General features: G+C 42.5%; 1 protein-coding gene across 2 annotated transcripts in view; it reads left to right on the forward strand.

The window, feature by feature from the left end:
- PDE3A (phosphodiesterase 3A) overlaps positions 1-17,349 on the forward strand; it is a 955,418-nt gene that overhangs the window by 484,773 nt on the left and 453,296 nt on the right. For both annotated transcript variants that reach the window (XM_069228518.1, XM_069228521.1), the window contains exon 2: positions 15,905-15,955. In XM_069228518.1, the coding sequence (XP_069084619.1) occupies positions 15,905-15,955 (51 nt within the window). The remainder of the gene's footprint in view (positions 1-15,904; positions 15,956-17,349) is intronic.

A 17,349-nucleotide genomic window follows, 5' to 3' on the forward strand; every position in this document is an offset into this window, starting at 1 on the left:
GAGAATTCATAGAGAGAATTGTCATACTGCTTTATCAAATACCACAATTGCCTATTGTGAACGTGTGTAGTTAGGACATTTGTTGATTTCATGTTTTTCCTTTTGACTGAATTCTTTTTCAATAGGAGTTTTCTTTGTAAATCGTTTCCTTTAATAAATCTACTTTGTAGTTTGAACATAGGTTACTGTGTTTTCCCTCCCTAATTTCAGCAAGTACATTTGCAGCTTCAGATCTAAGTTACTTTACCATATGTATTTAGCAAGACTTTACAAAATGTTTGTGAATGCCAACAAAATTAAGACTTCATGGATGCTGATACTAAAGGCACTGGATTTCCATGATCACTCCTTTGAAACTCATAATATTTCCACTGTTCAGAATAATGGAAATGTGTGTATGTGTGCTTAGTATATGGATGAATGTGGTCAGTTTGCATGGATGGATTGCATACATGTTCAAATTTTACACTTTGTCAATCAGTTACACCATATTCAGATCCAAGTTATGGAATTATCAAGCCACAGTGACACTAAAGCCTTCACAAATCTGTGTGAATCATTAAGACGTATAAGAAAATAGATAATTGACTTGTTGTGGCAACTACTCTTTAAATGTAGGATCAATTACCTCAGAAATCAAAGCAAAAAACAAAGTGATCAAATAACCCTCAAGGTTTACAATAGATTAAATGATTTTGAGACACCTTCATAACTTTGCCCATTTATCTGAAACAGAAATTTGAATAAAACAAAAGAAAGTATTAAACTCTCAGAAAATAAATTTCTAGGTTGCCTAATTAAATCATGGCAGAGTTTAAGGCATTACATGAATGTTTCAGAATTGCCTTTAGAGACCTTAACTGTGGAATTTCCACCCAGGCACTGTAATGCTAGTAGTAGTCTCATGGGAAAGTTTTTCACTGTGGCATCATGCTTTGTATTAAAATTCAATTTTCTTGGTTAAACAAAGAAATTGACCCAACCCTGTCACAGTGTCCTTTCCTCTGGATCTGTACGCTGCCGAACAACAGGCCCACCTTCCGGCGTCACCAACTCAGAAAGCTATTATAGCACAGAGTTATGGTGAAGCCAGTCAGGAGGGGAAGGGATTTAGGGTAGGGAACAGCAGGGAGAGAGATCTGAAAAGGAAAAATGGTTAAGCATCTATGTATATACTTGTTCATAACAGCATTAACATTCAATTATACATTTAGACAAAGGCGTCTCCGTGAATGCAAGTGTTGAGACCCTTATGGAATAGACAAAGGCGTCTCCGTGTGTGCAAGAGTTGAGACCCTTATGGAATAAACAAAGGCGTCTCCGTGAATGCAAGAGTTGAGACCCTTACGGAAAAGACAAAGGCATCTCCGTGTGTGCAACAGTTGAGACCCCTATGGAATAAAAAAAGGTGTCTCCGTGAATGCAAGAGTTAAGACCCTTATGGAATAGACAAAGGCGTCTCCGTGAATGCAAGTGTTGAGACCCTTATGGAATAGACAAAGGATGCTCGGTGTGTGCAAGAGTTGAGACCCTTATGGAATAAACAAAGGCATCTGCGTGAATGCAAGAGTTGAGACCCTTATGGAATAGACAAAGGGGTCTCCGTGAATGCAAGTGTTGAGACCCTTATGGAATAGACAAAGGGGTCTCGGCGTGTGCAAGAATTGAGACCCTTATGGAATAAACAAAGGCATCTCCGTGAATGCAAGTGTTGAGACCCTTATGGAATAGACAAAGGCATCTCCGTGTGTGCAAGAGTTGAGACCCTCATGGAATAGACAAAGGCGTTTCCGTGAATGCAAGTGTTGAGACCCTTATGGAATAGACAAAGGCGTCTCCGTGGATGCAAGAGTTGAGACCCTTATGGGATAAACAAAGGCGTCTCCGTGGGTGCAAGAGTTGGTAGAATCATGATACTTCAGGATGTCATGAGCATTAGCCAAAACCGGGCGTGGCCCTTCTCTGACTCATGGAACAAGAACAATTGGTAAAATCATGATACTTCAGGATGTCATGAGCATTAAACAAAACTGGGCGTGGCCCTTCTCTGAATCATGGAACAAGAACAATTAGTAAAATCATAATACTTCAGGATGTCATGAGCATTAAACAAAACTGGGTGTGGCCCTTCTCTGAATCATGGAACAAGAACGAAGTGAGACCACTGAACCTTGAGAAGGCAAGAGCTTGGACCTTAGACATACTCTGAACATCAATCATGCAACTACTACAACGTTTGGTCTAGAAATTCGCAAAGACTTAAATATGTATCTCACATATCATCAATGACTTAAATGTGTCTCTGTGAGAAAACAGGGCTGATTGCAGAGGCCCCATAAATTTTTGCCCCCATTTTCCTCTTTTTGCTGGTGTTTTCCTGACTTTGATGGTGCCCTGGGTACTGCTAACCAGTCCCAGGGCCTGTGCTCTGTGTAAAATGGATATGCAAATTAGGCTAATTATAATTGGCTAAGTTAACCTACCTATAAGTCCCTAATATATGGTAGGGCATGTAGGTTTAGGGACCACAGCATAGGTGGTGCACACCTAGGTGCACTGCTGAGGTGCCCAGTGTCATTTTAAAAGCAAGCCTGCCTTGCTGGCTGCTTTTAAATTAAAGTTATATGCAAATTCGACTTTGGAATTAAAGGTACTTCCAAAGTCTTAAACTACCTTATTTTTACATATAAGTCACCCCTAAGGTGTGCCCTATGTGCCCCTAGGGCTGGGTGCCATGTAACTATAAGCAGGGACTTTATAAAAATAGATTTATAAGCCCTTGTGAGGTAAAAACAGCCAAATTCGTTTTTCCCTCATTGAAGTAAATGGCCTTCATAGGCTAGAATGGGCAGACTTTATTTTAAATTTTAAAGTCTCCTTAAATGTTACATACCAAGAATTTGGTATCAAATTGATTGTTGTGATAAATCCCACAACTTCCAGTTGTGGGATTTAATATAACTTGTCCAGGTAAAAAGTTTAGACTTTACCTAAAAAGTTGCCAATTTCAGCTCTGCATTGTTTTTGCTGCTGTGCTCTGATTGGCCAGCCTGCAGCAGCTTCTGCCAGGCTGCCTTGATGAAGTGTGAAGTGGCCTGGCTTCACACAAAGGAATGTGCTTGGGGGAGAGAATCTCCCCTCAGCAGATGGTGAGGCAGGAAGGGGGAGGGCTGCCAAACTGGTCTTCAAAGGCAGAGAAGGACATCTGGAGCACCCAGCAACACCCCCACATCCTGCAACCCCAGACAGCTAGGTGCCCCCTTGATTAGATTAGGAGAGGGCAGGAGAGGGGTGTGTTTATGATTTTTAGCCACACCAGTGGGTGGGCTCAGCCAGATGTAACCTCCAAAAATCAGATTCAGCCATGTTGGATTTTTAGAGACTGTTGCCTTTTGGGATGGATTTTTGCCACACTTCCCAGGAAGTGGTCATCACAGGGGGACGACCCTGTACCTGATTGGAGGACCAGGACCCCCCTGCTTTTCACCCAGGAGCAAGGATAAAACTGGCAGACCTGCCCCCACACCTCAGATCCCCACCAAATTTCAAGAAGAAAGAACTTAAGGAGAAGAATGACTGCCCTGCTGGACCCCTGGCCTGCACCTGGAACCTGCACTCAGAAGGACTGCACCAGCTGCACACTTGAGCTTCACCACAAGAAGGACTTTGCCTGGCTTCAACTGGTTCAAGGAGGGACTCCCTGTTTGCTACAGGTGAAAAATTGCTAACCAGAGTCCCCTGCACCAACTCCTGAAGAAAGCGACCAGCTGACCACTGTCCAGTGGCCAAAAAGGAGTTTGCGCCAGGTGCATTCTGGGAGTTGAAGTCTGCACCCGCCAAGGACCATCACAGAACTTCTGGACCCTTGGGGTGAGCTGTGGACCCCAAAAGAACCTTAAAAGAACATCTGGGTGAAGCCCCAGAAGTTTGGAAAAGATTTGAGAATTTTGGGAAAAAAGCTCCAGAGAGGGACCGACCCGCCGCGGAAATTCTAGCCGGCTTGCCTCAACCGCGACCCGGCCTGACTTCGTGGTTCGTCCCGGTAAAGAAAAACATCCGAAAAAGAGACTAAGTCCGAACGTAAAAAGTTGACCGGGACCTCCCAGCCATCGTATCCGAGAAGGGCTCCATGGACGTCGGATCAAGATCCAGGTTTACCCCGGTCGAAGGATTTTCATCTCGAAAAAACGACTAAGTCCGAAGGTAAAAGTCTCCACCGAGGAAACCCACATCGCGTATCCGGACAAGGGCTCCAGGAGGTCGGATTCAACTGGCAGGTTCGTCCCGGTGAAGAAAAACTTCAAAATAAAGACTAAGTCAGAAGGTAACTTTTTAACCGAGGCCTCCCGCGACCTGTAGCCGAGCAGGGCTCCATCGCGGTCGGCCTGAAAGTTTGACTTTGCCCCGGTCGAGGTGCAACCAGATGACCCGATTGGCGCTTTTTGTTTCTAAGCGCTAGAAAAGTAATAATTCTTTAAAAATTCATATCTCCGGTTCCCCTGAACCGATTTTAATCGTTTTTGTGTCATTTTAAAGATAAAAATATAAACTATTTTTATAAATTGGTTTTGGATTTTTAAACTGTTTCCTGTGTTTTATTTAATTACTGTTTTGTGATATTTGAATGCTTTACACTTTGTCTCCTAAGTTAAGCCTTGACGCTCGTTGCCAAGCTACCAAGGGTTGAGCTGGGATTAATTTACTGAGACCTAACTGTACCTAGGTGGAGGTTAGTGGCTTGTTGCTAGGTGTAGGTACCTACCTGCCCTACCAATAACCCATTTTCCAACAGTCTCTCACATATTATACTTCCAAAAACAATGGAACTATGATTTGCTTATCTTTGAGATGTTTTCACATTTGCCACCCTGGCCTGAAAGCTTTACTCATGTAAAATGAAGCGCCTTGATTATTGGACCAAGGGCGCTTTACTTCAAATGAACTGAAGCAATTTGAATGTCGTGCCAAGTGCGCTTTACTCCTGTGAACTGAAGCGCTTTGAATACCATGCTAAGCGCGCTTTACTCCTGTGAACTGAAGCGCTTTAAATGTCGTGCCAAGGGCTTTACTCCTGTGAACTGAAGCGCTTTGAATGCTGTGCCAAGGGCACTTTATTCCTGTAAGCTGAAGCACTTTGATTGCTGTGCCAAGGGCACTTTACTCCTGTGAACTGAAGCGCTTTGAATGTCGTGCCAAGTGCGCTTTACTCCTGTGAACTGAAGCGTTTTGAATACCATGCCAAGTGTGCTTTACTCGTGTGAACTGAAGCATTTTGAATACCATGCCAAGTGCGCTTTACTCCTGTGAACTGAAGCGCTTTGCATACCATGCCAAGTGTGCTTTACTCCTGTGAACTGGAGCGCTTTAAATGTCGTGCCCGGGGCGCTTTACCAGTGTGGCCTGAAACGCTTTGTTCGTAATGCTAAGGGGGTGCTTTACCTTTTGGAGTTAACGACTTCCTTCAAACTTGGATTCAGCAAGGCCTTACCACTACGAGTACGACCTACTCATTTTTGAATGCACCATGGAAACAAGGATACTTCGGTTGGATGACACTCTGCCATTCAGGAACTCTGCTCTTCTCCATAGAAATCCCCATGAGGTCTGACTGCATCGAAGTCTTCAAAATAGTGAGCAACGTGCTTGGGTGTGGCTGGGCTTTATAGGCCTGCCACACCCCAAGATGGCTGCTGCCTCTAAAAACATGGGAATTGTAGTCCCTTCATGGAATAGCACTGATAAGTGCATCTTGTAAACCAATGACCTGAACCTGCAGCTCTATGAGCTTTGCCACAGGGCAGATGACGTTGATGGCCACCTTTGGAGCAAGAGGGGATGACAAGTGGTGCGCAGAAAGCGCTGCAGAGCCGCGCAGCGGAGTTTCGGGCGGGACCTGGACCAGGCATGGTTCTATTCCTGACAAACCCGATCACTACCTCTAAAAAAAAGTGTTTTCCATTAGGACAATAGCAGATTTACCTGCTACTATAGAATATTTAATAAACAATGGGCCAATGTGCTGCTGATGTTAGTGCAAAAAGAATAAATAGTCAAATGAGACTGAACAACTTTAAAAGTGCCCAGAAATCACTTTACATACAGGACCAGAATGCATAATGCTAGATATCTCCGACACAGGAGTAACCACTGAAGTGTAGAATTTCATTATACAGTCTCTTCAGAGATCCTTGGACAGTTCCAAATACATTGTTTTGAGATGAACATTACCTAATCACTTTCTCCCTCCGTTCTCCAACCTCTTCAATCGGAGAAGTCATAAAAATACATCTAGATATAGTATGCATTCTACAATAAAAAAGTGGGGGCTTGAGTTACAAAAAAGGTGTTTATTAGTCTTAATTCCTCATTATTTGATTTACAGAAAAAGAGTACATAAAAATTCAGAATAGTGAAGTGTAGCAAATGGGCTCCATCCACTTAATTACTGTGGATTTTTTTGCTTTTGAACTACCCAGGTGAAGACTTTTCTGTGACTCTCACCAAGGGATGATCACTCACTGTAAATTCTGTGAAAATTGAATAAGAGTGACAGCTGCCTGTGTCTGCCTCAAACAAGTTACGTTACTGTGCAGCTGGGTAAGATGTTGTGGCTGGTTACATACGAACCCTGTGAGAACATGATTCTGAGCGCATGTGTGGGCTGACCGGTGTTAGGCTACAGTCTAGCTCAGCTTAGTATCTGCACATAGGTAGCCTGTCATTGAAGGGATCCTTCAGGTATTGTTGCTGATTCGCTTTAGGCATTGCATTGCGAGTGGGTATTCATAGTGTAGGTCTGCAGTGCGTAACAGAAAACAGTCAGTGCTTTACTGAATTATACATTATGGACGACATCTGTGTCAAAGTACACTTTTGCCCTGCTTAGGCCTTGAGACACAGGTCAGGTAACAGTCCTATTTTAAACATTTACCCCAAGGGCAGATCCAAAGTCACTTTTCTGACATCTGAAGTGCTTATGGCACTTAATTATTTAGCATACTTTCCTGGCTCAGCTCATAAGTACGTTACAGGCCTTTGTCCCCCCTGCATGTGGTAATTTCCTTCCTCACTGCACCTACTCTGAGAAAGCTAACTCCCACAGAAACAAAGGAGGACAGACCTCTGGAGCCAATCCCAGGAGGGATTCCACTTTGAAGATTTGGAGGGAAGGGATCAGACAGATGTGGCTGTTGGGGGCAGATCACTTCATGTCGCCATGTTAGAATGCCTCAGAATGAAGTGTAGGAGGGTTGGTACAGGGGAGGAGGGATGATGTCACCCTAGGATTGGCAGTGGTTCCTACATTCTAGAACTTTCCACCCCCACTCAAAAACCCCTGTGCAAGGGAGAGAGTTTTGAGAACTATCTGCACCTGGGAATGAGGAGCCCGAGGAATGACCAGCTGTAAGTGGAAGGAGAAGCCACCTGACTCCACTATAAGGCCTTTTGGACTCCAGATGGCACCCAAGGGCCAAGGTGTTTCTCCTAGGCCAGTGGCCCTGCCCCCCTTAGACCTTCTGAAGGGACAGTAGAGGAACTCAGCTGCCGAGAGGGGCCCTGAATGGTTTCCTTTGATTGTCTGTGTACTTGTCCTGCAGACGAATTCCATCCTTCAGGAGGACTTCTGTCTCAACTGCTAACATACCTTGTTAGCCAGCCAGAGCCATGGGGACTGGTGAGAGCGATATGGAGGGTATTCAGCCCTGCGGTGCATTTGAGGAAGACCCTGGGCCCAGGAGAGGAGCCAGATGTGCAGACAGAGGACTGTTCCTATGGTAGGGAGCAATGAAAATCATTTGCCACATGAACAATATAACTTGGAGGCCAGGACGCCTGAACAAAATGCCCCTGGTGGCGAGAGCTCGCCATCAGAGGCAAAACACCATTGAAGTCATCTACCGTGGCCCAGTGAGGCTGCAGTAATGGGTTGGAGCAGTTTGGCACTCCTCTGCGATTTTTAGATTTACCCTCAGAAGAGCCAAGGCTGTCCAGTCACAGCAAGGAAAGTTGCTCCCAAGGTCCCCATCTCAACAGGGCCAATATAAATCACAAGTGTGCTGGGTGCACATATTCCCGGCGCAGACAATGGAGTGCACTTTGTATCCTCAGCACATGTCTTTAGGGAGTTGGAAGCACACCACCTACACCCCCGTGCCTGCTCAGATGTGGAGGAGGAAAAGATTATACTGGATCTGCGCCGGCTCACAACAGCTGAGCTAGCAGTGGGAGAAGACAGGCTATGCATGAGTAATCTTTGTGCGTTGCCCCAGCACTGAGCACACACCGGGTGCCCCATCAAAGGGGAAAGGGCACTCGGTATGAAAAAAATAAAGTGTGGCACAAAGCTGTGTTGCAAAGTTTAAAAAAAATGAAAATGGAGGCAAGGTTGCAGCCCAAAGCTTCTTAAAAATATTCATGCTACTTGCAAGGAGCACCATATAAGCCCCTGCATGGATTTTATATTTTTGTACATTTGTCTTCTGTGGCGTGCCAGGAAGGTCATGGGCACCACCAGCATTTTTAGTGAACATTTTATGAGGCTACCAGATGTGCAGCAACCCATCAGAAGAGGTTCCCAAAATGGTCACCCTACGTCTTTCAGGGAGATATATTGATGTCCACAGAAGTTTGATCTAATTTCAAGATATCCTATAGCTTGTGTTTTTGCACATAAGCTCTGGAATGCAGGGACTCCTGTTGGTTGGTCCTAAAGCAGCAGAAAGACTCTTGTACCCACTGGATTGAGTTGATAATGCTTTATAATTTACAATGGCAATACTGACCATGACGTTGCCAAGCACAGACTTTTCAATCAGTCATTACACGTTGTAATGAGCATCAGTGTCATATTTTGAAATGGATTATTAGCAACCCCAAGGTTAACAGTGAGCCATGTCAGGCTTAATGAATGTCATTGAAAGATGGTGCAATCCATAGTGATTATAATGGTGCTGCATGAGTATTGTATGACCTATTTATGCTTTTTATCAATGTGGTGACAAACTCGCAAAGCTAATAGGTCTGCCTTTTGATAATGACATTTCTATACACTGTGTCTAGTTTATTTGGGGGGTACTGTGGGCTTATGTTTCACGAATAAGTTGGGGTGTGGCCTATTAGGTAGGTGTCCCCAGAGGTAATTCCATCTGCCTACATGTACTTATTTGTGAATTGTTGTATGGTATTCAGTACTGTGTGCATAATAAATAACTTTTCCTTTTTGTAAGGAAGAACAGTGACTGGTAATGGTTTATTTAACGTTGTTTGTTGCGTACCAGGAAGGTAGGGCACTAGCCTTCACCACCTCCCCTGAGTACTTGTTGGTCTGCACTGCTTCGCTACCCTAAGAGAATCAAGTGCTACAACAGGGTACATGGTTCCCAGTAAACAGAAGGTTGTAAACTCATGACTTGCGGAGGACTCACATCCTTCGCAGCTAATAACCCACTGTCTTAAATGGCGCTTATAACAGTAAAACATCTACCAGTATTCCATGCATGTCCCTGAACAGAAATCCTAGATTTGTGACTATTCACAAATATTTGCCTGCCTATTTCTACCTACACAGTAATAATAGAATTACTCTTCGAAATGCCTGATGTTTGTGTTTCTGACATTTAAATATGAAGGGAACACACCTAATCAATGGAAGGTTCAGGGGATGGTGATTCCATACGAGAAAACCTAATTTTATCTGGAAAAAAGGGACAGCATTTTCTGCAACACTTCCAAATATTAGCTACATAGCAGACAATTTGCAGAATGGATTTTGGTGGTTATTCCTGGAAACAAACAACTGTTGTCAATTTCAATGAGTAGTTCATGAAATTTCTTTGAAACTATAAAATTCAGAAATCTAATCTGAAATAAGAGAAAAGCTAGGACATTACAATTCTGTTGTTTTTAAAAGGAAGATGTAAATCCAGTTTAGGTGGGTATGTTTACTCACATGCTTAAATGCAAGAGTCATTCACCTTGTTTTTAGTTGTTAGCCTTTGCAGTTCGAGGCAATACAAATGCAGAACAGATCATTCACGAAGGCTGGGACTACTCTATGGAACTCGCTACCGACACAACTGAGGCTGCAACCAGACTTAATTTTCCACAGACGAGACGTAACAACTTTTCTGTTTCAAAAAGATGTAGGCTAAGTCTCTGTCAAAGTTTCTGTTATATTTTGAAGCTTAACTAACTTCTTTCATTCCCTCTCTCTCTTCCATCTGATACTAATTCCATTACCGTTTTGATTCCATCTGATTCCACCTTCCATCAACCTAGGCCTTATATAGAACCTGATGAGATGTTCAGAACTTCAATGTATAGTTGTTTCAGATGAAAAGCATGCTTACGCTGTCAGCTGCAGCTCAGCAGTATAGAAATCTCAAATCAAATAAAATAGTATGATACTGTTTAAAGTGTTTCCCTCTACTGTGTATACTAGAGATTAAATCCTGATCTATTTGGTTTATACTGCAGTATAACATATTCCGTAGGAAGCTGAAACTGGAACTCTGGTGAGTGAGGAGCAGCAGAAACAAGTATAGGGGCTGAGACACTCTGCCTGGTGCAGCCCAGGAGCAAGTGGGTGGGGAACACTGGCATAGCAAAAGTCCCTATAGACCCCATGGGGCGGGACAGGGCCCAAGCTACAGGAGGCCCCTTCAGCACAGTACACTGTGCACGTGCAGTGGGCCCTTTGCCCGAGAGCTATTTACTGGGTCGGAAGGCCTCCAAAGCCATGTACTTTGTGGGGGATGGGGGAGGCTGAAACTTTGCTACATCACTGGTGAAGAAGTGCCACTGAGTGGCACACATCATGCCTTCCACAGTCCTCTGAGCAGAATGAACAGTTTTCCCCATTTCCCATTGCTGTGAAGGACCACTAAAATTGTCCCTCTTTTTATTTAAACAAAAAGAATTCTTGCAAGATTTACAATTTGCGATGCTTCTGCTGATCTTTTAAAGTGCAAATTGGATATATGAGGACTTTCTAACTTCAAGTACCTATAGCTTACATGTTCATATGTTTTTCCGTTGACCTGTAGCAGCAGATGATTTGTGGAATAAAGAGGAACCTTATTGGTTTTGCTTCCAGTTTTATTGGATGCTAGCATTTATTACAAATTAATTGCAAAATTGTAATTTGAATGTATGTATTATATAGGTGTGTACTTTATGTGTATTGGTAAGCACAGTCTTTCAATTAAATAATGTTACACAATACAACAAAGGTAGAGCTAATATCAAGAACAGGTTAGGTAATTAGGGACATTGACTTATCCGTTCCTAAATGTTTGCTTGTATGAAATCAATCAGGTAATTACAATTGATTTAACAGTTTTTTTTATTCGTGAAATTTGGGTTTTCTGTGGGGGCGTGCTATACACAAATTTCTGTAGTAAGTTGTTTTGCGTTATTAAACAAGTTTATCTACAGTACTTCATTTTCATGTTTGTACCTAAGTGTAGGGACCAAACATAAATTCTATTTGTCCTTTGTAACCATGATGCATTCTAGGTGGTGCATGTCAACTATGCGCCTTGTCCTAATAGGGTATATAGGTTGTCTTATGGGCCAATATTTTTAAGTAAGTATGTTGTGGACCTTTTTGAAAAATACAGAAAAGGCATTATCTGATGGACTAGGCAATTTACCATATTCACATATTGTGTATTGGTTCCAAAGAGAATACGAAACAATTAATGCATTGCAACCATTAAAGAATAGAATCTAAATATTAGTGATATTAAATAAACTGTATATGTGTATTAGCATCTTAGGAGGACGAGAAGAGAGCAGCAGATAAACGTCAGTCTAAAGGGATGGAAGTTATGGAACAGGGTAAAGAGACAATGGCCCTCATTCTGACCTTGGCGGGCGGCGGAGGCCGCCCGCCAAAGTCCCGCCGTCAGGTTACCGTTCCGCGGTCAAAAGACCGCGGCGGTAATTCTGACTTTCCCGCTGGGCTGGCGGGCGGTCGCCTTCAGACCGCCAGCCAGCCCAGCGGGAAAGAGGCTTCCACGATGAAGCCGGCTCGGAATCGAGCCGGCGGAGTGGAAGCTGTGCGACGGGTGCAGTTGCACCCGTCGCGTATTTCACTGTCTGCGCAGCAGACAGTGAAATACATGTAGGGGCCCTCTTACGGGGGCCCCTGCAATGCCCATGCCACTGGCATGGGCACTGCAGGGGCCCCCAGGGGCCCCGCGACCCCCCCTACCGCCATCCGGATCTCGGCGGTCCGACCGCCGGGATCTGGATGGCGGTAGGGGGGGTCGGAATCCCCGCGGCGGTGCAGCAAGCTGCGCCGCCGCGGAGGATTCAATGGGGCGGCGGTACACTGGCGGGACCCCGCCAGTGGTGCCGGTCCGACCGCGGCTTTACCGCCGCGGTCGGAATCCCCATTGGAGCACCGCCGGCCTGTCGGCGGTGCTCCCGCGGTCCTCCGCCCTGGCGGTCAAAGACCGCCAGGGTCAGAATGACCACCAATATGTGATAAACACTCAACTTCAGGTGGTGCAGTTGATGGTGTTCACTGTTTGTTCTCCATTGTAAATGGAAAATATTGTAAATGGAAAACAATGATATAATTTAAAAAGTAAATCAAAGATAAACAGTGGGATATAGAGGACTTCTGCGATTCAGCAGGGGCAGGGCATGTGACTGTAGTCGGATTACGACCAGATAGAACTTCAGAAATACTCATATCCTGCATTATATTTTATAGGTGAGCATAAATGTTAGCACACCAGTAACATATTATGATATTGATAAGCCCCTATAGAATCTAGTCACTTGTGAATGACAGTGTCCCCATGTGATCATTGTTAAACAGCATTTAATTTACTACAGTTAGATTACGGTCGAGTCTTTCGATGGACAGGCAATTTTATCTTAAAGAAAGTGTACATGATAAAAGAAGGAAATTGCCTTCTATTCATATATTTAAATATTTTTAGATATTGGGGTCTCTGCGTTCTGCATATTGCTCATAAAGTATGCATTTTAAAGGCAATACCAAAGAAAGTACGGATGTATTCAAGTGTGGGTAGATTACATCTTAAGAGACGTTTATAACTCTTAATATTTGTTTCAAATTACACACTATAAATTGTAAAGAAGATAAATACAGAAATTACAAACTTTCCCAGTGTGGGTAATTTTAAATCTAACAGAATGTTAAACACTCTAAATCCATATTGAAGTCCCACAGTTCTAACATTCAGGTTGATATTCCCATCTGCTGTCACTGAGTGACCGCTGCTGAGAAGAGGGTGACGGTCATGTGTCGCTCGCTAGTGTTGGGCTGACTCCCCTTTTGTCGCTGTTGCCGTTAAACACACTGAAGGGTTGAAATTGAGCTGTGCGTGCCAACTGCATCTCCTGCTGACATTGTCATTTCTTCTGTTACTGGAAGCTGCGGGAGGTTGGGGAAATCCATCACATTTTCACTGTGTTTACCAAGACACCCAGGAGCAATGGCTCCTTCCACCTTCCCTCCTGCAACCCCTGCCATGACACCTTGACAGTTTGAGCTGGACCTGTGTGCTCCAGCATGTGTGGCGCTGCTCAAATTTTCAGTGTGTGTGTCTGTAGGAGGTCTGGGAGGTGGAGAGATACTAAGCAAGTACATTCGTATTGCTCCAGTCACCCAGAGAGCTGACATTAATGTGAGGATAACTGCCTTTATTCATGATTAGGATCCCTCCAGTGTTTAAATGTGTGAGGCGCTAATTACCTCACATTTGCGCCTGTGCACTGTTGTACTAACGCCATAATACATATCAAGGGTTAGAATGTTTTGGTCAAGGGTTACAATTCTCAACAACTATCTGAGTAAATACCAGGAAAAAGCCCAGAGGCTGGTTCCCTGGTGGGCTAATGTGGAAAATGAATCCTCTCATCCCTTAAACTTCCCTGTCTGCAGTCTTACTACACATGCATTTGAGCAGCAGTCTCCTGGCTAGCTGAGTCTGCTCCCACAATGCTCAAAACTGTACTCCATACATCAAATGAATTGATCATCAATCACAAGTTCAAGCAATTTACCCTCAACCTAATGTTACTGTCATGTCCCCCCACCCCCAAGAACAAATACTTTTAAAGGCTTCCTGTGTAGTGAATAAGGTCTTTCACTGAAACAAATGGATAAGATGTCTAACGTGCACATAATTTTCAGTGGCCTCCATACAATGCTTTCTTGTTTAGAATTGAAATTCCTAAGTATTACAAGGAATGCACACTGAAAAAAAGTTTTGTGCTCGGGTACCCTACATAAGATTGTGGAATGCCTCCAGACACCATGTTAGGTTTGTTCCTACCCACCTGCATTGCAGACGACTCTCAAGTCTCACCACTCAACCATCTTTCTTGTACGCCAAACTGTTTCCGCCACCAATTCATTGTTGCCTCACTCCTCCATGTGCTTGGCTTAGGCTTCGGTCTTGCTTTCTCTGTGACCTGACTTGCGCACAGTTATTCTTTTCCACTTTGGACTGCTTCCTCTGCCTCCCACCTCACCCGCTTCATTTCAGTGTAATTTGCTTGTTATTATGCTTGTGCATTCTTGTGGTTGGTGCATACGTCTGTGTGCCTTTTATAACCCAACACAGGACATGTGTTGAATATGTTACCAAACTGCCCCAAACTTTTAGGAGCCTAAAACCTGAACTAGATATACATTTACAATGTTGTTTTCTTAAATGGAATAAAAAAGTTTCAAATATTCAGCAATTTAAAATTTGTCATGTAGGAGTAAAGAAGTTAAATAAATTCATTTTTAGGCATTAATCAGAAAAAATTCAGGGCCTAATTTAGAGTTTGGAGGGAAGTTCTGAAGGATACTCAAAATTTAGAGTAGATTCCAGTCACTGCATTTCCTATGTATCTGATTCCTTATGGTGTGTTAATGTTTTGCAACCGAAATCCATTGCAAAACATTAATATTTTACCACTACTTCAACAGAGGTGGTAACCTAGCCGCAGACCGGAAGGTGACCCCAAAAGAAACTCAATCCCCTTTGTGAATGTTTAAAAAAATGACATTTTTAGGAGTGAGCAGTAGTCCACAGAACCACTACTTTCTGATCAAAATGTTTGTAAATTATTGCATTATCCTATTTAAACACATCATGTTTCCATTTAGGAAAACAGGCTGCAATTAAAAAAATAAATAAAAAAAACATTGCTTTATTGAAAAGCAATCCCAGACATGGTGGTCTACTGACCCCAGAAGGCATCCATGCCTGTGATTGTAGCCAATCGTAATGGATTGCTATTTGCGACTTACCTTATTAATATATATGATAGGGCGAATTGCAACCCACTACAATTTTGTAATTTTTGAACCAACCTATTATTACATAGCTCGGTTCACAATATACAAATGCATTCGGTAAAAGTTGGTGTGCAAATTTCAATCACTTTTACCAAATGCAGTTATAGTACATGAGGCCCTTCGTGCTAACATTTTGTTGGAGTATTACCACCATGCCTGAGCTCCTACGTTCTCTTGTCTAGATTGAGAGTGCCAGTCTTTTTTTATGTAGTGAAGTTCCACACGTTTAAAGAAGATAATCTTTCAGCGAAATGACTTCCACCATATAAATGTGTTCTGTGTAATGACTTACAAGATTGTCACTATAGCCAGCCCTGAATTTTCAATAATTTACCAGTTTTCTAATTCAGTGTGCATATTTAACGATAGATTTTTAAAATAATGGAAATCCAGTTTTTTATCACAAATTTATTTTAGAAATCAAATATATGATTACTAATTTTTTTTTTGTAGAAAACAGGTAACTGTTTTACAAACTCAATATGCAACAATGAAAATGTCTTGCATTATATCAGAATAAACGACTTTCTGTACTTTGTGGCTTACCTTTGTTCTGCCATTTCATTTCAGCTCATGGGACACCCAGAATGGGAACACAAACGTGGATCCCGAGGTTCACAGGTTAGTCTTCTGATAAATTTAAATTTTTCAAATTTAAAACGAGGTTGTGAAAATCTTGACTAGGCTTGAATGGCATTCATAGGTCTGCAGACCCAATGTACTATGGGAAGGCGTGTTCTCCTATCACCTACACGGTCTTCCACACGTTCTCCTCATTCTTAATTGTAATTTTGTGCTAGTTTGTCTAATCCTGGGGAATAAATACACGAGTCATCAACATTCAGACCCAAAGCAAATATTCTTTACCTAAGACCCATCTTAAGATATTCAATGATGACTCCGAGCATCTATCAAATTAAATAAAGCTCCATACCACATCAGCTCTCTCTGCGGCACTACATCATGGCCACATCTAATAATGCGCATTCATTTAATTTTCCACTGTTATAAATTATCATTCTTTTCTCATCAGATACTTTCTTGAAGAGATCTATTATTATGTGCTTTGGAATGTAATAATACCTTTACACAGTAACCCAATATACTTAACATGGATTTGATATACACAAATGGTTTGATATACAAACTTAATGGCACAAAATTTAATGAGTGTAAACGATGTGATCTTGAATTCCAGAATTGGACCTGCTGACATTCATGTGCACATTTTCTCCAAATTTGTACTCATAATGGCACTTTGCATTCATTCTAGTTCGTTTTACTAGTACTTTTTGTTATGAATGGATATGGAATTTACAACTGTTTTGGGAGACAGGAAAGTATTTTTTGTTATTGGTTGGTTTACATCTGTTGTTATTGTGAGATCATGATATCTAAAAGAGCCCTTCAGTGTGTAAGTTTATAAACCATGTTCAAGTGCAATATTTTCTTGGATGTTTTGTAAATCTTTCTGCTGTGTCGATTATACATTAAGCAAAATTATGTTTTGAGAAAACTTACTTAAAAAGCAATTCAAATTACGATGTTAAATAACACTTTTTAGGCTGAAACCTTTCAGACAGCACAACTGCTTGGTTGTGAAAGATTTATTGGGGACATGCAGCTAGCTGACTTTGAAAGAAACTCCGCCCTTTGCTTTCCCTTGGCTTTTTGTTTCGCCACTTTTATTATCTTGCTTTCTATTTGCTGTTTTTATTTGATTTATCCCGTCTGTCTCCTTTTTGTTCCCCCTGTGGAGCATAGACTGTTTACTATGTCTCTGTCTGGCTAATTTTAGCCTTTACCAACTGTTTGCTTTTTGGGAACGTGTTTTTTCTTTTTATAAATGTACTCCAGGAGAGTGCATGCATTTCCTTGTTGTCCTTCTTTACGCCCCCACCTCTCCTCTATTTCCCTTTTCCACTTTGAAGCCTCACAATCTCCCTTTATGTTGGCCATATCCTGGACTTTACTTCCACCATTTGTTTAATTATGTTCTAGAACAATTTCACTGC

The sequence above is a fragment of the Pleurodeles waltl genome, chromosome 4_1 (genome assembly GCF_031143425.1).
Source record: "Pleurodeles waltl isolate 20211129_DDA chromosome 4_1, aPleWal1.hap1.20221129, whole genome shotgun sequence".
Taxonomy (NCBI): domain Eukaryota; kingdom Metazoa; phylum Chordata; class Amphibia; order Caudata; family Salamandridae; genus Pleurodeles; species Pleurodeles waltl.